The sequence below is a fragment of the Oncorhynchus keta genome, chromosome 12, assembly GCF_023373465.1.
Source record: "Oncorhynchus keta strain PuntledgeMale-10-30-2019 chromosome 12, Oket_V2, whole genome shotgun sequence".
Taxonomy (NCBI): Eukaryota; Metazoa; Chordata; class Actinopteri; order Salmoniformes; family Salmonidae; genus Oncorhynchus; species Oncorhynchus keta.
The window spans coordinates 48,733,204-48,759,785 of record NC_068432.1 but is presented as its reverse complement, the minus strand read 5'-3'; the positions used below and the strand labels follow the sequence as shown (position 1 = coordinate 48,759,785).

The window sequence follows — 26,582 nt, the reverse complement described above, 5'->3', positions numbered from 1 at the left end:
ATTCTTTGTGCTTCTGTGTAATCTGAGGGAAATATGTGTCTCTAGTATGGTCATACATTTGGCGAGAGTTTTTGGAAGTGCAGCTCAGTTTCCACCTCATTTTGTGGGCAGTCTGCACGGTGGCCTCTCTCAAGTCTGTACAAAGCTTTCCTTAAGTTTGGGTCAGTCACAGTGGTCAGGTATTCTGCCACTCTGTACTATATGTTTAGGGCCAAATAGTATTCTAGTTTGCTGTCTTTTGTTAATTCTTTCCAATGTGTCAAGTAATTATCTTTTTGTTTTCTCATGATTCGGTTGGGTCTAATTGTGTTGGTGTCCTGGGGCTCTGTAGGGTGTGTTTGTGTTTGTGAACAGAGCCCCAGGACCAGCTTGCTTAGGGGACTCTTCTCCAGGTTCATCTCTCAGCAGGTGATGGCTTTGTTATGGAAGGTTTGGGAATCGCTTCCTTTAAGGTGGATGTAGAATTTAATGTATATTTTCTGGATTTTGATAATTAGCAGGTATTAGCTTAATTCTGCTCTGCATGCATTATTTGGTGTTTTACGTTGTTCACTGAGAGTCTCAATTTGGTGTTTGTCCCATCTGTCTATGGCAGTAGAGGGAGGGAGGGGAATGATTGAAGAGCTACCACTGTATCTGTTTATGGCAGTAGAGGGAGGGAGGGGAATGATTGAAGAGCTACCACTGTATCTGTTTATGGCAGTAGAGGGAGGGAGGGGAATGATTGAAGAGCTACCACTGTATCTGTTTATGGCAGTAGAGGGAGGGAGGGGAATGATTGAAGAGCTACCACTGTATCTGTTTATGGCAGTAGAGGGAGGGAGGGGAATGATTGAAGAGCTACCACTGTATCTGTTTATGGCAGTAGAGGGAGGGAGGGGAATGATTGAAGAGCTACCACTGTATCGGTTTATGGCAGTAGAGGGAGGGAGGGGAATGATTGAAGAGCTACCACTGTATCTATCTATGGCAGTAGAGGGAGGGAGGGGAATGATTGAAGAGCCACTGTATCTATCTATGGCAGTAGAGGGAGGGAAGGGAGTGATTGAAGAGCCACTGTATCTATCTATGGCAGTAGAGGGAGGGGACTGGCCAGACAGAGGAATGACAGGAATGCTGAGGACAGTATCTCCAGACTGCAGAAAGCCTTGGCTGCACCATTGAGATCTTCATAATCCAACAGAAAGGGTCTAATTTAATGATGGACTGCAGCGTTGGGCCATTGTGACAGCAGTGGGCTGTGTTTATCCCTTCGTTGTGTGGTTATCTACTGTGGGATGGATAACGCGTTACGACAGCTTGGTGTACGACTGACTGAGTGCCCACTCCCTTTTCCTCTGACTGGGTTGGATACTGGTTATGTCCCAAATGCCAAGCTGTTGCCTATATAGTGCACTATTTTTAACCAGATCCTTATGGGCAATATATAGGGCATAAGGGTACCATTTTGGGACATAGACACAGTGTGTCGGTTTCTTTCACTCTCGGTTTATTCATCTGTTAATTTCATCTGGTTACACCAAAATAACTATCTATTCCATACAGTGGGCCAAACAAGGCTGTCTAGAGAGAGAGAGAGCGAGAGAGCGAGAGAGAGCGAGAGAGCGAGAGAGAGAGAGAGAGAGAGAGAGAGAGAGAGAGAGAGAGAGAGAGAGAGAGAGAGAGAGAGAGAGAGAGAAAGAGCGAGAGAGAGAGCGAGAGAGCGAGAGAGAGAGCGAGAGCGAGAGAGAGTGAGAGAGAGAGAAAGAGCGAGAGAGAGAGCGAGAGAGCGAGAGAGAGAGCGAGAGAGCGAGAGAGAGCGAGAGCGAGAGCGAGAGAGAGAGAGAGAGAGAGAGAGAGAGAGAGAGAGAGAGAGAGAGAGAGAGAGAGAGAGAGAGAGAGACAGAGAGAGAGAGAGAGAGAGAGAGAGAGAGAGAGAGAGAGAGAGCGAGAGAGAGAGCGAGAGAGCGAGAGAGAGAGAGCGAGAGCGAGAGAGAGTGAGAGAGAGAGAAAGAGCGAGAGAGAGAGCGAGAGAGCGAGAGAGCGAGAGAGAGAGCGAGAGATCGAGAGAGTGTGGGAGAGAGAGAGAGAGAGCGAGAGAGAGAGCGAGAGAGAGTGAGAGAGAGAGAAAGAGCGAGAGAGAGAGCGAGAGAGAGAGAGAGCGAGAGAGCGAGAGAGTGTGAGAGAGAGAGAAAGAGCGAGAGACAGAGCGAGAGAGAGAGAGAGAAAGAGCGAGAGAGCGAGAGAGTGTGAGAGAGAGAGAAAGAGCGAGAGAGAGAGCGAGAGAGAAAGAGCGAGAGAGCGAGAGAGCAGTTTGTCACTTGCAATTTTGTATTATATTTGAATTATCAACCATCCGTGTAAAAACATGGAATATGATTTTCCGCTTCTAACGTCCTCTACCATGCAATGGTGTTGTTCCTACGCCAGGCACAGCTGTGTAAACTGTATCATGTGGACTACACATTTCAGCCTGTGCCAGAAATGAACTATCTAGAGGTTAGACCTTGGCAACAGCACAGGAGCTGTACAGTTTGTGCCAGCAGGTCTAGCTGGTCTCTGGTTGAATCAGACAATTAAAACCACTTAGCGCAGACCTGGGTTCAAATACTTTATCTGTGTTTTATTCAGCTTGTCTGGAATAATGGACCAATAGAATTGTCCTGTGGGAGAATGTATCCCACCCATCGGGCACTCCATTCAGGCTAAAGCAAATGATGATAGGACGGGCTCAGAGAGGGACTTGACAGCAGTGTCATGGTAACCCTTAATTGTGAAACTCTTAATTGTGAAGGTAAGGAAAATAATGAATTCATTGCTTGCTGAGAAAACAGCTGAGTATTAAAGAGGAGAGGAGAGGAGAGCAGGAAGAGGAGGAGTGGTAGACAGAGGAAGAGGCGGAGCAGGAGGAGGAGGAGCAGGAAGAGGAGGAGTGGTAGACAGAGGAAGAGGCGGAGCAGGAGGAGGAGGAGCAGGAAGAGGAGGAGTGGTAGACAGAGGAAGAGGCGGAGCAGGAGGAGGAGGAGCAGGAAGAGGAGGAGTGGTAGACAGAGGAAGAGGCGGAGCAGGAGGAGGAGCTACAGGAAGAGGAGGAGTGGTAGACAGAGGGAGAGGCGGAGCAGGAGGAGGAGGAGTGGTAGACAGAGGAAGAGGCAGAGCAGGAAGAGGAGGAGTGGTAGACAGAGGAAGAGGCGGAGCAGGAGGAGGAGCTACAGGACAGTGGTAGACAGAGGGAGAGGCGGAGCAGGAGGAGGAGGAGTGGAAGACAGAGGAAGAGGCAGAGCAGGAAGAGGAGGAGTGGTAGACAGAGGAAGAGGCGGAGCAGGAGGAGGAGCTACAGGACAGTGGTAGACAGAGGGAGAGGCGGAGCAGGAGGAGGAGCTACAGGACAGTGGTAGACAGAGGAAGAGGCGGAGCAGGAGGAGGAGCTACAGGACAGTGGTAGACAGAGGGAGAGGCGGAGCAGGAGGAGGAGCTACAGGACAGTGGTAGACAGAGGAAGAGTCGGAGCAGGAGGAGGAACTACAGGACAGTGGTAGACAGAGGGAGAGGCGGAGCAGGAGGAGGAGCTACAGGACAGTGGTAGACAGAGGGAGAGGCAGAGCAGGAGGAGGAGCTCCAGGACAGTGGTAGACAGAGGAAGAGGCGGAGCAGGAGGAGGAGCTACAGGACAGTGGTAGACAGAGGAAGAGGCGGAGCAGGAGGAGGAGCTACAGGACAGTGGTAGACAGAGGAAGAGGCGGAGCAGGAGGAGGAGCTACAGGACAGTGGTAGACAGAGGAAGAGGCGGAGCAGGAGGAGGAGCTACAGGACAGTGGTAGACAGAGGGAGAGGCGGAGCAGGAGGAGGAGCTACAGGACAGTGGTAGACAGAGGGAGAGGCGGAGCAGGAGGAGGAGCTACAGGACAGTGGTAGACAGAGGAAGAGGCAGAGCAGGAAGAGGGGGAGTGGTAGACAGAGGAAGAGGCGGAGCAGGAGGAGGAGCTACAGGACAGTGGTAGACAGAGGAAGAGGCGGAGCAGGAGGAGGAGCTACAGGAAAGTGGTAGACAGAGGAAGAGGCGGAGCAGGAGGAGGAGCTACAGGAAAGTGGTAGACAGAGGGAGAGGCGGAGCAGGAGGAGGAGCTACAGGACAGTGGTAGACAGAGGGAGAGGCAGAGCAGGAGGATGAGCTACAAGACAGAAACATTACATTAGGTTATGTAGACAGGTTTGTAATGAATTAATGTCGGAGCACAAACCCTATTGGCACAGAATCTCCGGTCTGTGAATTTGCTTTTGACCTCATTGAGATCTCCCATTTTCAAATGTCACTGCGGGAGCATCAGCTTTCTGGCACATGATCATAGTTTGCACATTTTGCACATTCATTTTGATCAATTGATCAATCAGCTAAGTAAAGGAATGATAGGGAGAGTATTACCAGCTGGTTAAACGGAGTGAGCAGCTCATGGTGAAGTGAAATAGCTCAATAAGAGAGTAATGAGTTACAATCACTCTCCCCCTCTCTCTTTCTCTCTCTACCTCCCACTGTTTAGTGGCAATGGAATTCTGCCTGTTTAAGGGACCGAGAAGAGGAAAGCACTTTCTGAAATAATTCACTACCCCGCTACCTTTTTCTGGCCTCTTTTACTGTGATATGGATTTCAAATGTCTCTGAAGTGAAAGTGACAGTGTCAGTTACGTTAACGTGCAGAGAGTCAGTATTTGGATAATGTGAGTTGGTCTGTTACAGACGACGGGGAGAAATAGAGAGAAAATAGGGCTTTGAGGTTTTGTCGTGACCTTTGACATTCTGGTAGAGAGACAAATACAAACACGAACATGCATGGTGGCACTCTCTCTCGTGACCTTTTTCCTCCCTCATACAACCATGAACACATTAAGGTGAGTACACACACACACGAATGCACACGCACACGCACACACACACACACACTCTCTCTCACACACACACACACACACACACACACACACACACACACACACACACACACACACACACACACACACACACACACACACACACACACACACACACACACACACACACACACACACACACACACACACACACACACACACACACACACACACACACACACACACACACACACACACACACACACACTCACACACACACACTTTTTTACTGCATCTCTTACCTCCTCCCACTGGTGTATGTATCTGATGAGTCGGGAAAGTCTCAGTAGCCTCAGAAGAGACAGGATCTTAGTAAACCTCACGATCCTCAGCGCCCTCGCCGTCTTGTACACCTCTGAGTCAAACCCCTTTTCCACTATTAGAAATATATAATCCACTGGTATGGACGAGAGGAAGTCGACCACAAACCAGCTCTTCAGGTAGTTCATCTTTATGACCTTGGGGTCCAGGATGATCTCGGAGCTCTCCTCGTTGACGATCCCTGTGCGGAAGTTCATGACCAGATCCACGAGGAAGATGGTGTCTGATGCTACGTTGAATATTAGCCAGGTGGTGGTGGTCTGCTCCGAGAAGAAGGTTATTCCTACAGGAATGATGATCAGGTTCCCCATCATCATGACCAGCATTACCAAGTCCCAGTAGAACCTACAGCAGACAGAGAAAGGATTAACAAATAATATTAGAACAAACAGGAAACATACTGTACTGTACCAGTAGAACCTAGAACAAACAGGAAACATACTGTCCCAGTAGAACCTACAGCAGACAGAGAAAGGATTAACAAATAATATTAGAACAAACAGATGTGTCAAAAAAGAATGGCTGGAATGTGTGAATATACAGTATAGTTACATATATGACTACTGTACCAGTAGAACCTAGAACAGACAGGAAACATACTGTCCTGTACCAGTAGAACCTAGAACAAACAGGAAACATAATGTACCAGTAGAACCTAGAACAAACAGGAAACATACTGTCCTGTACCAGTAGAACCTAGAACAAACAGGAAACATAATGTACCAGTAGAACCTAGAACAAACAGGAAACATACTGTACTGTACCAGTAGAACCTAGAACAAACAGGAAACATACTGTCCTGTACCAGAAGAACCTAGAACAAACAGGAAACATAATGTACCAGTAGAACCTAGAACAAACAGGAAACATACTGTACTGTACCAGTAGAACCTAGAACAAACAGGAAACATACTGTCCTGTACCAGTAGAACCTAGAACAAACAGGAAACATAATGTACCAGTAGAACCTAGAACAAACAGGAAACATACTGTACTGTACTGTACCAGTAGAACCTAGAACAAACAGGAAACATACTGTACCAGTAGAACCTAGAACAAACAGGAACTTACTGTACCAGTAGAACCAAGAACAAACAGGACACATACTGTACTGGACCAGTAGAACCTAGAACAAAGAGGAAACATACTGTACTGTACCAGTAGAACCTAGAAAAAACAGGAAACATACTGTACCAGTAGAACCTAGAACAAACAGGAACTTACTGTACCAGTAGAACCAAGAACAAACAGGACACATACTGTACTGGACCAGTAGAACCTAGAACAAAGAGGAAACATACTGTACTGTACCAGTAGAACCTAGAACAAACAAGAAACATACTGTACTGTACCAGTTGAACCTAGAACAAACAGGAAACATACTGTACTGTACCAGTAGCACCTAGAACAAACAGGAAACATACTGTAATGTACCAGTTGAACCTAGAACAAACAGGAAACATACTGTACTGTGCCAGTAGAACCTAGAACAAACAGGAAACATACTGTACCAGTAGAACCTAGAACAAACAGGAACCATACTGTACCAGTAGAACCTAGAACAAACAGGAAACATACTATACTGTACCAGGAGAACCTAGAACAAACAGGAAACATACTGTACTGTACCAGCAGAACCTAGAACAAACAGGAAACATACTGTACCAGTAGAACCTAGAACAAACAGGAAACATACTGTACCTGTAGAACCTAGAACAAACAGGAAACATACTGTACTGTACCAGTAGAACCTAGAACAAACAGGAAGCATACTGTACCAGTAGAACCTAGAACAAAAAGGAAACATACTGTACCAGTAGAACCTAGAACAAACAGGACACATACTGTACTGTACTGTACCAGTAGAACCTAGAACAAACAGGAAACATACTGTACTGTACCAGTAGAACCTAGAACAATCAGGAAACATACTGTACCAGTAGAACCTAGAACAAACAGGAAACATACTGTACCTGTAGAACCTAGAACAAACAGGAAACATACTGTACTGTACCAGTTGAACCTAGCACAAACAGGAAACATACTGTACGAGTAGAACCTAGAACAAACAGGACACATACTGTACTGTACCAGTAGAACCTAGAACAAACAGGAAACATACTGTACGAGTAGAACCTAGAACAAACAGGACACATACTGTACTGTACCAGTAGAACCTAGAACAAACAGGAAACATACTGTACCAGTAGAACCTAGAACAAACAGGAAACATACTGTACCAGTAGAACCTAGAACAAACAGGACACATTAAAAAAAAATGGAATCAAACCACGACCCAGGCATTGCTAGCGCCATGTACCAAGCTCTTTAATATCAACTGAGCCACACAGAGACATACAGTACATGGCGGGATGCATGGTTGGATATATGGCGGGATGCATGGTTGGATACATGGTTGGATACATGGCTGGATACATGGCTGGATACATGGCTGGATACATGGTTGGATACATGGTCGGATACATAATATAATAATAATAAATAATATATGCCATTTAGCAGACGCTTTTATCAAAGCCTTACAGTCATGTGTGCATACATTCTACGTATGGGTGGTCCCGGGATCGAACCCACTACCCTGGCGTTACAAGCGCCATGCTCTACCAACTGAGCCACAGAAGGACCACCATGGCTGGATACATGGTTGGATACATGGTTGGATACATGGCTGGATACATGGTTGGATACATGGTTGGATACATGGCTGGATACATGGTTGGATACATGGTTGGATACATGGCTGGATACATGGTTGGATACATGGCTGGATACATGGTTGGATACATGGCTGGATACATGGTTGGATACATGGTAGAGCATGGCGCTTGTAACGCCAGGGTAGTGGGTTCGACTCCCGGGACCACCCATACGTAGAATGTATGCACACATGACTTGTAAGTCGCTTTGGATAAAAGCGTCTGCTAAATGGCATATATTATTATTATTATTATGGCTGGATACATGGCTGTACTGTACACACAATAGAGAAATATGTGTTGGTGTAAATACACTATATCTGTATGCCTGTATGTCTTAATCCAGACATCATCCTAGACAGAGGCTGGAGGGCTAAACCCAGACATCATCCACAGACAGATGCTGGAGGGCTAAACCCAGACATCATCCATAAACAGAGGCTGGAGGGCTAAACCCAGACATCATCCACAGACAGAGGCTGGAGGGCTAAACCCAGACATCATCCATAAACAGAGGCTGGAGGGCTAAACCCAGACATCATCCATAAACAGAGGCTGGAGGGCTAAACCCAGACATCATCCATAGACAGAGGCTGGAGGGCTAAACCCAGACATCATCCACAGACAGAGGCTGGAGGGCTAAACCCAGACATCATCCATAAACAGAGGCTGGAGGGCTAAACCCAGACATCATCCATAGACAGAGGCTGGAGCGCTAAACCCAGACATCATCCATAGACAGAGGCTGGAGGGCTAAACCCAGACATCATCCATAAACAGAGGCTGGAGGGCTAAACCCAGACATCATCCATAAACAGAGGCTGGAGCGCTAAACCCAGACATCATCCCTAGACAGAGGCTGGAGGGCTAAACACAGACATTATCCATAAACAGAGGCTGGAGAAACAGACATCATCCATAAACAGAGGCTGGAGCGCTAAACCCAGACATCATCCCTAGACAGAGGCTGGAGGGCTAAACACAGACATTATCCATAAACAGAGGCTGGAGCGCTAAACCCAGACATCATCCCTAGACAGAGGCTGGAGGGCTAAACACAGACATCATCCATAAACAGAGGCTGGAGGGCTAAACCCAGACATCATCCATAGACAGAAGCTGGGTAGAGGACAATCTGACTCTACCAACATTACAGCACAGGAGGTTGGGGATGATGGGTTTGTTGTAATGGCTGGAGCAGAATAAGTGGAATGGTATCAAATACATCAAACATGTGGTTTCCATGGTTTCCAGGTGTTTGATGCCATTCCATTTGCTCCGTTCTGGCCATTATTATGAGCCGTCCTCCCCTCAGCAGCCTCCACTGATTACATGATGTCTCTGTGATGTTTCTGTGATGTCTCTGTGAGGTCTCTGTGATGTCTCTGTGATGTCTCTGTGAGGTCTATGTGATGTCTCTGTGATGTCTCTGTGATGTCTCTGTGAGGTCTCTGTGATGTCTCTGTGATGTCTCTGTGATGTCTCTGTGATGTCTCTGTGAGGTCTCTGTGATGTCTCTGTGATGTCTCTGTGAGGTCTCTGTGATGTCTCTGTGAGGTCTATGAGACATTTCTTCGTGGAATATCACTTCAAAACCGGCTATTCTCATTTATGTGTGATGGCAGACAACTCAGACCTTCAAAAAAGCACGAAAAACACAACAGGCATAAATGAATCTGCAAGCCCACACATGGAGTCTTCTATGTTGAGACTGTTTTTTCTCTCTGGGGGCTGGGTGGGTATGGCAAACGTTTTGAAACAGAGTGAAGCACTGTGCCCTATTGAACACTGTGCCCTACAGAAAACTGTGCCCTATTGAACACTGTGCCCTACAGAAAACTGTGCCCTATTGAACACTGTGCCCTATTGAACACTGTGCCCTACTGAACACTGTGCCCTATTGAACACTGTGCCCTATTGAACACTGTGCCCTACTGAACACTGTGCCCTATTGAACACTGTGCCCTATTGAACACTGTGCCCTATTGAACACTGTGCCCTACTGAACACTGTGCCCTATTGAACACTGTGCCCTATTGAACACTGTGCCCTACTGAACACTGTGCCCTATTGAACACTGTGCCCTATTGAACACTGTGCCCTATTGAACACTGTGCCCTACTGAACACTGTGCCCTACTGAACACTGTGCCCTACTGAACACTGTGCCCTACTGAACACTGTGCCATACAGAACACTGTGCCCTACTGAACACTGTGCCATACAGAACACTGTGCCCTACTGAACACTGTGCCCTATTGAACACTGTGCCCTATTGAACACTGTGCCCTACAGAACACTGTGCCCTACTGAACACTGTGCCATACAGAACACTGTGCCCTACTGAACACTGTGCCCTATTGAACACTGTGCCCTACTGAACACTGTGCCCTACAGAACACTGTGCCCTACAGAACACTGTGCCCTATTGAACACTGTGCCCTACTGAACACTGTGCCCTACTGAACACTGTGCCATACAGAACACTGTGCCCTACTGAACACTGTGCCCTATTGAACACTGTGCCCTACTGAACACTGTGCCCTACTGAACACTGTGCCCTACAGAACACTGTGCCCTACTGAACACTGTGCCCTACAGAACACTGTGCCCTACTGAACACTGTGCCCTACTGAACACTGTGCCCTACAGAACACTGTGCCCTACTGAACACTGTGCCCTACTGAACACTGTGCCCTACTGAACACTGTGCCCTACAGAACACTGTGCCCTACTGAACACTGTGCCCTACAGAACACTGTGCCCTATTGAACACTGTGCCCTACTGAACACTGTGCCCTACTGAACACTGTGCCATACAGAACACTGTGCCCTACTGAACACTGTGCCCTACTGAACACTGTGCCCTACTGAACGCTGTGCCCTACAGAACACTGTGCCCTACTGAACACTGTGCCATACAGAACACTGTGCCCTACTGAACACTGTGCCATACAGAACACTGTGCACTACTGAACACTGTGCCCTACTGAACACTGTGCCCTACTGAACGCAGACCTCCTCCTGATTATTGTCTGTGTTGATGTGTCTGTCTGTCTTCCGATCAGAGAAGCCACAAATGATCCATGATGGGGCGCCCAGCCGGCCGGGCCGAGGGAGTCTGATCCGTCAAACATTCACAAAATGTCCTGCTGGCCTAGGCCTAATGATAAGGCCGTTCCATCTCATCCATGGCACTGAAATAGATGCTTTCCAGAATCCTATCTCGTGCTAAAAACTGTCCGGCGACGCCCGTCGATGTCGATGCTCGGCTGGACTGGAGTTGCTTCCCAAACGACACCCTATTCCCTGTGTCGTACACTACTTTCAACCAGAGTTCTTATTAGCCCTGGTTGAAAGTAGTGCACTATATAAGGAACGGGGTTCCATTTGGAATGGGACAGACTGATTTGGAGGTGCACTCTGCGGGCTGTAATGGATCTGTTTAAATAAAGCAAGCAGCAGACAGTGGTTGAGTCCTTGCTTTATAAATATCTGAAGATCATGTGTCAGGTAATTGTCTGCACTTCAGCTAAACGGTCATTTCGCTGGGTTAATAATAGACAGATTGGTATATTTATAAAACCAGACAAGGCATCTCTGATCTCTTATAAATGACTGGCAGTCAGGGTGGAATATTCTCACGTTGAGCTTGTTTGAAAGCACCATGTCACAAATGTATAGAATGAGCCTGTCTGGGGGATTTCTAAATGTAAATTAAGACAGGCCAAATCACTGGGCAAATGTGACTGGTAAAAACCCTTGTGAGATAAAAACAAGCACAAAATATGACATTTTTGAGTGTCAGAAGTATTAAATCTTGTTACATTACCAGTAAATATCGCCAATTCATTTAATTTATTTAGTCTCTGAGAGACGTCATCTGGTCAGATTATAATTTCTTCTAAGTCAACTCTCTAACCATCACATTTACTTATACATTACAGTCATTTAGCAGACGCTCTTGTCCAGTAGTGAGTACAAACATTTTCATCATTTTTTGTTTGTACTTGTCTGTTGGCTAATCTGTCAACCCCAGAGAGCAGAACAAAAGAGCATTCAGCTAGGAACAACACTGTGTTCAGATAGAAATATGTTAGGCAGAACAAACATGCCACTCCCTGACATGTAGAATAAGGACTCATGCCAGCTCTATTCAATACAGTTCTACCTGCAACATTCCAAAATATTTGCCTACTACTGAACATGACACGGACCTCAACAGAGAGATCACGTGGTCAGGAATTAGAATCCAGAATTACTACCTGAAGTCTGTCACAAGGTCATTGTTTATGTCCTCAACTGATAAACAAACCAACAGCGGCCATTTTAAATTTCACAACTATTTTCTCCCATTAGCCAGTGTGTTCCGCTGTTGCACCAAAACAGAATGTAGATCTCGTGGTTTTTCCAAAATGGTGTTGTTCTACATTCAATCCAATGACTAAGCAGCGACTGATGGAATTGTTCTGTGATGTACTGTAGCTACTGTATGTGTAAAAACACAGAGACCAGCACTGCTAATTAGGAAGCACCCGAGGGCATGAATTTGGTCACTGGCTGTGTCTGAAAAGGCACCCTGTTCACTATATAGCACACTGGTTTTGAACAGGGCCCATAGGGCTTTGCTCAAAGTTAGTGCACTATATAGGAAATAGGTGGGGTGCCATTTCGGACTGATCCATGGACTTGGGGAAATGTTTACATCTTCCTTCGTTAGGCTACGTTAGGATACCTGTCTGATGTGGGTAAAAATAGAAGCTAGACCCAGCCACATAAATAATAAACAACGCGCCAAACAGTTACACAACTCTAGAAATAGAAGGTTTGCTTTAGTGTTGTTATTGGAATCTGAATCCGGCTTTGATAACACAATTCTGCTGTGACGTGATAATTTAACATTTTATTTTTATCAATATATTGTGATGACAGCCTATTTCAAACGACCTTCACTCAAGGTACAACAGTGCTGTTGGTGAGGCTGTTGACACTTGTAGTCAAGGATGATATTAATTGCTACAAAGTAATAATGTCCTTCATTCGATCAATGCAACAAAAGATATTTGATTATCTTTTGTTAAAAAATGTAAATTAGAGTGAGAGCATTGTCATCAGGGTCCAATTATACAAGAAGGCAAAGCAGCAATGTTATCTGGACATGGTGCTATCTGAACATGCTGCTATCTGGACATGGTGCTATCTGGACATTTTTTATTTTATTTTACCAGGCAAGTCAGTTAAGAACAAATTCTTATTTTTAATGACAGCCTTGGAACAGTGGGTTAACTGCCTGTTCAGGGGCAGAACAACAGATTTGTACCTTTTCAATTCAGGGGTTTGACCTTGCAACCTTCCGGTTACAAGTTGAATGCTCTAACCACGAGGCTACCCTGCCGCCCCATGGTCATGCTATCTGGACATGGTAATGCTATCTGGACATGGTAATGCTATCTGGACATGGTCATGCTATCTGGACATGGTCCTATCTGGACATGGTGCTATCTGGACATGGTCATGCTATCTGGACATGGTCATGCTATCTGGACATGGTGCTATCTGGACATGGTGCTATCTGGACATGGTCATGCTATCTGGACATGGTGCTATCTGGACATGGTCATACTATCTGCACATGGTGCTATCTGGATATGGTCATGCTATCTGGACATGGTCATACTATCTGCACATGGTGCTATCTGGACATGGTGCTATCTTGACATGGTGCTATCTGGACATGGTCATTATATATGGACATGGTCATGCTATCAGGATATGGTCATGTTATCTGCACATGGTGCTATCTGGACATGGTGCTATCTGGACATGGTGCTATCTGGAAATGGTCATGCTATCTGAACATTTTCATGCTATCTGGACATGGTGCTATCTGGACATGGTCATGCTATCAGGATATGGTCATGCGATCTGGACATGGTGCTATCTGGATATGGTCATGCTATCTGGAAATGGTCATGCTATCTGGAAATGGTGGTATCTGGACATGGTCATGCTATCTGGACATGGTGCTATCTGGACATGGTCATACTATCTGCACATGGTGCTATCTGGACATGGTGCTATCTGGACATGGTGCTATCTGGACATGGTCATTATATATGGACATGGTCATGCTATCTGGTCATGGTGCTATCTGGACATGGTCATGCTATCTGGAAATGGTCATGCTATCTGCACATGGTCATAACATCTGGACATGGTCATGCTATCTGGAAAAGTTGCTATCTTGACATGGTCATGCTATCAGGACATGGTCATGCTATCTGGACATGGTTATGCTATCTGGATATGGTCATGATATCTGGACATTGTGCTATCTGGATAAAGTCATGCTATCTGGAAATGGTCATGCTATCTGGATATGGTCATGATATCTGGGCATGGTAAAATCTGGACATGGTCATGCTATCAGGACATGGTCATGCTATCTGGATATGGTCATGCTATCTGGACATGGTGCTATCTGGACATGGTCATGCTATCTGGATGAAGTCATGCTATCTGGAAATGGTCATGCTATCTGGACATGGTCATGTTATCTGGATATGGTCATGTTATCTGGATATGGTCATGCTATCTGGATATGGTCATGCTATCAGGACATGGTCATGCTATCAGGACATGGTCATGCTATCTGGACATGGTCATGTTATCTGGACATGGAGCTATCTGGACATGGTGCTATCTGGACATGGTCATGCTATCTGGACATGGTCATGTTATCTGGACATGGTGCTATCTGGACATGGTGGACATGGTGCTATCTGGACATGGTGCTATCTGGACATGGTCATGTTATCTGGAAATGGTGCTATCTGAATAAAGTCATGCAATCTGGACATTGTCATGGAATCTGGACATGGTCATGCTATCTGGACATGGTCATGCTATCTGGACATGGTCATGCTATCTGGACATGGTCATGCTATCTGGACATGGTGCTATCTGGACATGGTCATGCTATCTGGACATGGTCATGCTATCTGGACATGGTGCTATCTGGACACGGTCATGCTATCTGGACATGGTCATGCTATCTGCACATGGTCATAACATCTGGACATGGTCATGCTATCTGGAAAAGTTGCTATCTTGACATGGTCATGCTATCAGGACATGGTCATGCTATCTGGACATGGTCATGCTATCTGGACATGGTCATGCTATCTGGATATGGTCATGATATCTGGGCATGGTGCTATCTGCACATGGTCATAAAATCTGGACATGGTCATGCTACCTGGACATGGTAATGCTATCTGGACATGGTCATGCTACCTGGATATGGTCATGATATCTGGGAATGGTGCAATCTGGACATGGTGCTATCAGGACATGGTCATGCTATCAGGACATTGTGATGTTATCTGGACATGGCGCTATCTGGACATGGTCATGGTATCTGGACATGGTGCTATCTGGACATGGTGCTATCTGGGCATGGTCATGCTATCTGGACATGGTGCTATCTGGACATGGTCACACTATCTGCACATGGTGCTATCTGGACATGGTCATGCTATCTGGACATGGTGCTATCTGGACATGGTGCTATCTGGATATGGTGCTATCTGGACATGGTCATTCTATCTGGACATTGTCATGCTATCTGGACATGGTCATTCTATCTGGACATGGTCATGTTATCTGGACATGGTGCTATCTGGACATGGTCTAACTGGAAAAAATCATGCTATCTGGATATGGTGCTCTCTGGACATGGTCATGCTATCTGGATATGGTGCTATCTGCACATGGTCATGCTATCTGGACATGGTCATGCTATCTGGACATGGTGCTATCTGGACATGGTCATGCTATCTGGACATGGTGCTATCTGGACATGGTCATGCTATCAGGATATGGTCATGCTATCTGGACATGGTGCTATCTGGACTTAGTCATGTTATCTGGACATGGTCATGCTATCTGGAAATGTTGCTATCTGGACATGGTCTATCTGGATAAAGTCATGCTATCTGGGCATGGTCATGCTATCTGGATATGGTGCTATCTGGACATGGTCATGCTATCTGGACATGGTCATAACATATGGACATGGTCATGCTATCTGGACATGGTCATAACATATGGACATGGTCATGCTATCTGGACATGGTCATGCTATCTGGACATTGTCATGCTATCTGGACATGGTGCTATCTGCACATGTTCATGCTATCTGGACATGGACATGCTATCTGGACATGGTCATGCTATCTGCACATGGTCATAACATATGGACATGGACATGCTATCTGGACATGGTCATAACATATGGACATGGTCATGCTATCTGGAAAAGTTGCTATCTTGACTAGGTCATGCTATCTGGACACGGTCATGCTATCTGGATATGGTACAATCTGGACATGGTGCTATCAGGACATGGACATGGTGCTATCAGGACATGGTCATGGTGCTATCAGGACATGGTCATGCTATCTGGACATGGTGCTATCAGGACATGGACATGGTGCTATCAGGACATGGTCATGCTATCTGGACATGGTCATTCTATCTGGATATGTTCATGATATCTGGACATGGTCATGCTATCTGGACATGGTCCTATCTGGACATGGTGCTGTCTGGACATGGTCATGCTATCTGGACATGGTCATGCTATCTGGACATGGTGCTATCTGGACATGGTCCTATCTGGACATGGTGCTGTCTGGACATGGTCATGCTATCTGGACATGGTCATGCTATCTGGACATGGTGCTATCTGGACATGGTGCTATCTGGACATGGTCATGCTATCTGGACATGGTGCTATCTGGACATGGTCATACTATCTGCACATGGTGCTATCTGGATATGGTCATGCTATCTGGACATGGTCATACTATCTGCACATGGTGCTATCTGGACATGGTGCTATCTTGACATGGTGCTATCTGGACATGGTCATTATATGGACATGGTCATGCTATCAGGATATGGTCATGTTATCTGCACATGGTGCTATCTGGACATGGTGCTATCTGGACATGGTGCTATCTGGAAATGGTCATGCTATCTGAACATTTTCATGCTATCTGGACATGGTGCTATCTGGACATGGTCATGCTATCAGGATATGGTCATGCGATCTGGACATGGTGCTATCTGGATATGGTCATGCTATCTGGAAATGGTCATGCTATCTGGAAATGGTGGTATCTGGACATGGTCATGCTATCTGGACATGGTGCTATCTGGACATGGTCATACTATCTGCACATGGTGCTATCTGGACATGGTGCTATCTGGACATGGTGCTATCTGGACATGGTCATTATATATGGACATGGTCATGCTATCTGGTCATGGTGCTATCTGGACATGGTCATGCTATCTGGAAATGGTCATGCTATCTGCACATGGTCATAACATCTGGACATGGTCATGCTATCTGGAAAAGTTGCTATCTTGACATGGTCATGCTATCAGGACATGGTCATGCTATCTGGACATGGTTATGCTATCTGGATATGGTCATGATATCTGGACATTGTGCTATCTGGATAAAGTCATGCTATCTGGAAATGGTCATGCTATCTGGATATGGTCATGATATCTGGGCATGGTAAAATCTGGACATGGTCATGCTATCAGGACATGGTCATGCTATCTGGATATGGTCATGCTATCTGGACATGGTGCTATCTGGACATGGTCATGCTATCTGGATGAAGTCATGCTATCTGGAAATGGTCATGCTATCTGGACATGGTCATGTTATCTGGATATGGTCATGTTATCTGGATATGGTCATGCTATCTGGATATGGTCATGCTATCAGGACATGGTCATGCTATCAGGACATGGTCATGCTATCTGGACATGGTCATGTTATCTGGACATGGAGCTATCTGGACATGGTGCTATCTGGACATGGTCATGCTATCTGGACATGGTCATGTTATCTGGACATGGTGCTATCTGGACATGGTGGACATGGTGCTATCTGGACATGGTGCTATCTGGACATGGTCATGTTATCTGGAAATGGTGCTATCTGAATAAAGTCATGCAATCTGGACATTGTCATGGAATCTGGACATGGTCATGCTATCTGGACATGGTCATGCTATCTGGACATGGTCATGCTATCTGGACATGGTCATGCTATCTGGACATGGTGCTATCTGGACATGGTCATGCTATCTGGACATGGTCATGCTATCTGGACATGGTGCTATCTGGACACGGTCATGCTATCTGGACATGGTCATGCTATCTGCACATGGTCATAACATCTGGACATGGTCATGCTATCTGGAAAAGTTGCTATCTTGACATGGTCATGCTATCAGGACATGGTCATGCTATCTGGACATGGTCATGCTATCTGGACATGGTCATGCTATCTGGATATGGTCATGATATCTGGGCATGGTGCTATCTGCACATGGTCATAAAATCTGGACATGGTCATGCTACCTGGACATGGTAATGCTATCTGGACATGGTCATGGAATCTGGACATGGTCATGATATCTGGACATGGTCATGCTATCTGGACATGGTCATGCTATCTGGACATGGTCATGCTATCAGGACATTGTGATGTTATCTGGACATGGCGCTATCTGGACATGGTCATGGTATCTGGACATGGTGCTATCTGGACATGGTGCTATCTGGGCATGGTCATGCTATCTGGACATGGTGCTATCTGGACATGGTCACACTATCTGCACATGGTGCTATCTGGATATGGTCATGCTATCTGGACATGGTCATGCTATCTGGACATGGTGCTATCTGGACATGGTGCTATCTGGATATGGTGCTATCTGGACATGGTCATTCTATCTGGACATTGTCATGCTATCTGGACATGGTCATTCTATCTGGACATGGTCATGTTATCTGGACATGGTGCTATCTGGACATGGTCTAACTGGAAAAAATCATGCTATCTGGATATGGTGCTCTCTGGACATGGTCATGCTATCTGGATATGGTGCTATCTGCACATGGTCATGCTATCTGGACATGGTCATGCTATCTGGACATGGTCATGCTATCTGGACATGGTGCTATCTGGACATGGTCATGCTATCAGGATATGGTCATGCTATCTGGACATGGTGCTATCTGGACTTAGTCATGTTATCTGGACATGGTCATGCTATCTGGAAATGTTGCTATCTGGACATGGTCTATCTGGATAAAGTCATGCTATCTGGGCATGGTCATGCAATCTGGATATGGTGCTATCTGGACATGGTCATGCTATCTGGACATGGTGCTATCTGGACATGGTCATGCTATCTGGACATGGTCATGCTATCTGCACATGGTCATGCTATCTGGACATTGTCATGCTATCTGGACATGGTGCTATCTGCACATGTTCATGCTATCTGGACATGGACATGCTATCTGGACATGGTCATGCTATCTGCACATGGTCATAACATATGGACATGGTCATGCTATCTGGAAAAGTTGCTATCTTGACTAGGTCATGCTATCTGGATATGGTACAATCTGGACATGGTGCTATCTGGACATGGACATGGTGCTATCAGGACATGGTCATGCTATCTGGACATGGTGCTATCAGGACATGGACATGGTGCTATCAGGACATGGTCATGCTATCTGGACATGGTCATTCTATCTGGATATGTTCATGATATCTGGGCATGGTGCAATCTGGACATGGTGCTATCTGGATAAAGTCATGCTATCTGGACATGGTCATGCTATCTGGACATGGTCATGCTATCTGGATATGGTCATGATATCTGGGCATGGTGCAATCTGGACATGGTGCTATCAGGACATGGTCATGCTATCTGGATATGGTCATGCTATCTGGACATGGTCATGCTATCTGGACATGGTGCTATCTGGACATGGTGCTATCGGGACATGGTCATGCTATCTGGACATGGTCATGTTATCTGGAAATGGTGCTATCTGAATAAAGTCATGCTATCTGGACATTGTCATGGAATCTGGACATGGTCATGATATCTGGACATTGTGATGTTATCTGGAAATGGTGCTATCTGAATAAAGTCATGCTATCTGGACATTGTCATGGAATCTGGACATGGTCATGCAATCTGGGCATGGTCATGCTATCTGGACATGGTGCTATCTGAACATTTTCATGCTATCTGGACATGCTCATGTTATCTGGATAAGGTCATGCTATCTGGACATGGTCATGCGATCTGGACATGGTCATGCAATCTGGGCATGGTCATGCTATCTGGACATGGTGCTATCTGAACATTTTCATGCTATCTGGACATGCTCATGTTATCTGGATAAGGTCATGCTATCTGGACATGGTCATGCTATCTGGACATGGTGCTATCTGGACATAGTCATGTTATCTGGACATGGTCATGCTATCTGGAAATGTTGCTATCTGGACATGGTCTATCTGGATAAAGTCATGCTATCTGGGCATGGTCATGCTATCTGGAGATGGTCATGCTGTCTGGATATGGTGCTATCTGGACATGGTGCTATCTGGACATGGTCATGCTATCTGGACATGGTCATGCTATCTGCACATGGTCATGCTATCTGGACATGGTCATGCTATCTGGACATGGTGCTATCTGCACATGGTCATGCAATCTGGACATGACCATGCTATCTTGACATGGTCATGCTATCTGCACATGGTCATAACATCTGGACATGGTGCTATCTGGAAAAGTTGCTATCTTGACATGGTCATGCTATCTGGACATGGTCATGCTATCTGGATATGGCACAATCTGGACATGGTGCTATCAGGACATGGTCATGCTATCTGGATATAGTCATGCTATCTGGACATGGTCATGCTATCTGGACATGGTGCTATCTGGACATGGTGCTATCGGGACATGGTCATGCTATCTGGACATGGTCATGTTATCTGGAAATGGTGCTATCTGAATAAAGTCATGCTATCTGGACATTGTCATGGAATCTGGACATGGTCATGATATCTGGACATTGTGATGTTATCTGGAAATGGTGCTATCTGAATAAAGTCATGCTATCTGGACATTGTCATGGAATCTGGACATGGTCATGCAATCTGGGCATGGTCATGCTATCTGGACATGGTGCTATCTGAACATTTTCATGCTATCTGGACATGCTCATGTTATCTGGACATGGTCATGCGATCTGGACATGGTCATGCTATCTGGACATGGTCATGTTATCTGGATATGGTCATGATATCTGGGCATGGTGCAATCTGGACATGGTGCTATCAGGACATGGTCATGCTATCTGGATATAGTCATGCTATCTGGACATGGTCATGCTATCTGGACATGGTCATGCTATCTGGACATGGTGCTATCTGGACATGGTCATGCTATCTGGACATGGGCATGCTGTCTGGACATGGTCATGCTACCTGGACATGGTCATGCTATCTGGACATGGTGCTATCTGGACATGGTCATGCTATCTGGACATGGGCATGCTGTCTGGACATGGTCATGCTACCTGGATATGGTCATGATATCTGGGAATGGTGCAATCTGGACATGGTGCTATCAGGACATGGCCATGATATCTGGATATGGTCATGCTATTTGGACATGGTGCTATCTGGACATGGTCATGCTATCTGGACATGGTGCTATCTGGACATGGTCATGGAATCTGGACATGGTCATGATATCTGGACATGGTCATGCTATCTGGACATGGTCATGCTATCTGGACATGGTCATGCTATCAGGACATTGTGATGTTATCTGGACATGGCGCTATCTGGACATGGTCATGGTATCTGGACATGGTGCTATCTGGACATGGTGCTATCTGGGCATGGTCATGCTATCTGGACATGGTGCTATCTGGACATGGTCATACTATCTGCACATGGTGCTATCTGGATATGGTCATGCTATCTGGACATGGTCATGCTATCTGGACATGGTGCTATCTGGACATGGTGCTATCTGGATATGGTGCTATCTGGACATGGTCATTCTATCTGGACATGGTCATGCTATCTGGACATGGTCATTCTATCTGGACATAGTCATGTTATCTGGACATGGTGCTAACTGGACATGGTCTAACTGGATAAAGTCATGCTATCTGGATATGGTGCTCTCTGGACATGGTCATGCTATCTGGATATGGTGCTATCTGCACATGGTCATGCTATCTGGACATTGTCATGCTATCTGGACATGGTCATGCTATCTGGAAATGGTCATTCTCTCTGGAAATGGTCATGTTATCTGGACATGGTGCTATCTGGACATTTCACGCTATCTGGAAATGGTCATTCTATCTGGACATGGTCATGTTATCTGGACATGGTGCTATCTGAACATTTTCATGCTATCTGGACATGGTGCTATCTGGACATGGTCATGCTATCAGGATATGGTCATGCTATCTGGACATGGTGCTATCTGGATATGGTCATGATATCTGGACATGGTCATGCTATCTGGACATGGTCATGCTATCTGGACAAGGTGCTATCTGGACATGGTCATGCTATCTGGACATGGTGCTATCTGGACATGGTCATGCTATCAGGATATGGTCATGCTATCTGGACAAGGTGCTATCTGGACATGGTCATGCTATCTGGACATGGTGCTATCTGGACATGGTCATGCTATCAGGATATGGTCATGCTATCTGGACATGGTGCTATCTGGACATAGTCATGTTATCTGGACATGGTCATGCTATCTGGAAATGTTGCTATCTGGACATGGTCTATCTGGATAAAGTCATGCTATCTGGGCATGGTCATGCTTTCTGGATATGGTGCTATCTGGACATGGTCATGCTATCTGGACATGGTGCTATCTGGACATGGTCATGCTATCTGGATATGGTACAATCTGGACATGGTGCTATCAGGACATGGTCATGCTATCTGCACATGGTCATGCTATCTGGACATTGTCATGCTATCTGGACATGGTGCTATCTGCACATGTTCATGCTCTCTGGACATGGCCATGCTATCTGGACATGGTCATGCTATCTGCACATGGTCATGCTATCTGGACATTGTCATGCTATCTGGACATGGTGCTATCTGCACATGTTCATGCTCTCTGGACATGGCCATGCTATCTGGACATGGTCATGCTATCTGCACATGGTCATAACATATGGACATGGTCATGCTATCTGGATATGGTCATGATATCTGGACATGGTCATGCTATCTGGACATGGTGCTATCTGGATAAAGTCATGTTATCTGGACATGGTCATGCTATCTGGAAATGTTGCTATCTGGACATGGTCTATCTGGATAAAGTCATGCTATCTGGGCATGGTCATGCTATCTGGAGATGGTCATGCTGTCTGGATATGGTGCTATCTGGACATGGTGCTATCTGGACATGGTCATGCTATCTGGACATGGTCATGCTATCTGCACATGGTCATGCTATCTGGACATGGTCATGCTATCTGGACATGGTGCTATCTGCACATGGTCATGCAATCTGGACATGACCATGCTATCTTGACATGGTCATGCTATCTGCACATGGTCATAACATCTGGACATGGTGCTATCTGGAAAAGTTGCTATCTTGACATGGTCATGCTATCTGGACATGGTCATGCTATCTGGATATGGCACAATCTGGACATGGTGCTATCAGGACATGGTCATGCTATCTGGACATGGTCATTCTATCTGGATATGGTCATGATATCTGGGCATGGTGAAATCTGGACATGGTGCTATCTGAATAAAGTCATGCTATCTGGACATGGTCATGCTATCTGGACATGGTCATGTTATCTGGATATGGTCATGATATCTGGGCATGGTGCAATCTGGACATGGTGCTATCAGGACATGGTCATGCTATCTGGATATAGTCATGCTATCTGGACATGGTCATGCTATCTGGACATGGTCATGCTATCTGGACATGGTGCTATCTGGACATGGTCATGCTATCTGGACATGGGCATGCTGTCTGGACATGGTCATGCTACCTGGATATGGTCATGATATCTGGGAATGGTGCAATCTGGACATGGTGCTATCAGGACATGGCCATGATATCTGGATATGGTCATGCTATCTGGACATGGTGCTATCTGGACATGGTCATGGAATCTGGACATGGTCATGATATCTGGACATGGTCATGCTATCTGGACATGGTCATGCTATCTGGACATGGTCATGCTATCAGGACATTGTGATGTTATCTGGACATGGCGCTATCTGGACATGGTCATGGTATCTGGACATGGTGCTATCTGGACATGGTGCTATCTGGGCATGGTCATGCTATCTGCACATGGTCATGCTATCTGGACATGGTCATGCTATCTGGACATGGTGCTATCTGCACATGGTCATGCTATCTGGACATGGTGCTATCTGGACATGGTCATGCTATCTGGATATGGTGCTATCTGCACATGGTCATGCTATCTGGACATTGTCATGCTATCTGGACATGGTCATGCTATCTGGAAATGGTCATGTTATCTGGACATGGTGCTATCTGGACATTTCACGCTATCTGGAAATGGTCATTCTATCTGGACATGGTCATGTTATCTGGACATGGTGCTATCTGAACATTTTCATGCTATCTGGACATGGTGCTATCTGGACATGGTCATGCTATCAGGATATGGTCATGCTATCTGGACATGGTGCTATCTGGATATGGTCATGATATCTGGACATGGTCATGCTATCTGGACATGGTCATGCTATCTGGACAAGGTGCTATCTGGACATGGTCATGCTATCTGGACATGGTGCTATCTGGACATGGTCATGCTATCAGGATATGGTCATGCTATCTGGACATGGTGCTATCTGGACATAGTCATGTTATCTGGACATGGTCATGCTATCTGGAAATGTTGCTATCTGGACATGGTCTATCTGGATAAAGTCATGCTATCTGGGCATGGTCATGCTTTCTGGATATGGTGCTATCTGGACATGGTCATGCTATCTGGACATGGTGCTATCTGGACATGGTCATGCTATCTGGATATGGTACAATCTGGACATGGTGCTATCAGGACATGGTCATGCTATCTGCACATGGTCATGCTATCTGGACATGGCCATGCTATCTGCACATGGTCATAACATATGGACATGGTCATGCTATCTGGACATTGTCATGCTATCTGGACATGGTGCTATCTGGACATGTTCATGCTATCTGGACATGGTCATAACATATGGACATGGTCATGCTATCTGGAAAAGTTGCTATCTGGACATGGTCATGCTATCTGCACATGGTCATGCTATCTGGACATGGCCATGCTATCTGGACATGGTCATGCTATCTGCACATGGTCATAACATATGGACATGGTCATGCTATCTGGATATGGTCATGATATCTGGGCATGGTGCAATCTGGACATGGTGCTATCTGGATAAAGTCATGCTATCTGGAAATGGTCATGCTATCTGGACATGGTCATGCTATCTGGATATGGTCATGCAATCTGGACATGGTCATGCTATCTGGACATGGTGCTATCTGGACATGGTGCTATCGGGACATGGTCATGCTATCTGGACATGGTCATGCTATCTGGACATGGTCATGCTATCTGGACATGGTCATGCTATCTGGACATGGTCATGATATCTGGACATTGTGATGTTATCTGGAAATGGTGCTATCTGAATAAAGTCATGCTATCTGGACATTGTCATGGAATCTGGACATGGTCATGCAATCTGGACATGGTCATGCTATCTGGACATGCTCATGGAATCTGGACATGGTCATGCAATCTGGACATGGTCATGGAATCTGGACATTGTCATGGAATCTGGACATGGTCATGCAATCTGGGCATGGTCATGCTATCTGGACATGGTGCTATCTGAACATTTTCATGCTATCTGGACATGCTCATGTTATCTGGATATGGTCATGCTATCTGGACATTGTCATGGAATCTGGACATGGTCATGCAATCTGGACATGGTCATGCTATCTGGACATGCTCATGGAATCTGGACATGGTCATGCAATCTGGACATGGTCATGGAATCTGGACATTGTCATGGAATCTGGACATGGTCATGCAATCTGGGCATGGTCATGCTATCTGGACATGGTGCTATCTGAACATTTTCATGCTATCTGGACATGGTCTATCTGGATAAAGTCATGCTATCTGGGCATGGTCATGCTATCTGGACATGGTCATGCTATCTGGACATGGTCATGCTATCTGGACATGGTCATGCTATCTGGACATGGTCATGATATCTGGACATTGTGATGTTATCTGGAAATGGTGCTATCTGAATAAAGTCATGCTATCTGGACATTGTCATGGAATCTGGACATGGTCATGCAATCTGGACATGGTCATGCTATCTGGACATGCTCATGGAATCTGGACATGGTCATGCAATCTGGACATGGTCATGGAATCTGGACATTGTCATGGAATCTGGACATGGTCATGCAATCTGGGCATGGTCATGCTATCTGGACATGGTGCTATCTGAACATTTTCATGCTATCTGGACATGCTCATGTTATCTGGATATGGTCATGCTATCTGGACATTGTCATGGAATCTGGACATGGTCATGCAATCTGGACATGGTCATGCTATCTGGACATGCTCATGGAATCTGGACATGGTC

General features: G+C 45.8%; 1 protein-coding gene across 11 annotated transcripts in view; it reads right to left on the bottom strand.

The window, feature by feature from the left end:
* The window catches only part of LOC118391633 (potassium/sodium hyperpolarization-activated cyclic nucleotide-gated channel 1), a 199,281-nt gene that overhangs the window by 155,476 nt on the left and 17,223 nt on the right, over nucleotides 1–26,582 (bottom strand). For all 11 annotated transcript variants that reach the window (XR_008061330.1, XR_008061332.1, XR_008061335.1 and 8 more), the window contains exon 2: nucleotides 5,145–5,568. Coding sequence is in view for 1 of the 11 variants with exons in the window: in XM_052458543.1 (XP_052314503.1) it covers nucleotides 5,145–5,568 (424 nt within the window). In the remaining 10 variants the exon portion in view is untranslated. The remainder of the gene's footprint in view (nucleotides 1–5,144; nucleotides 5,569–26,582) is intronic.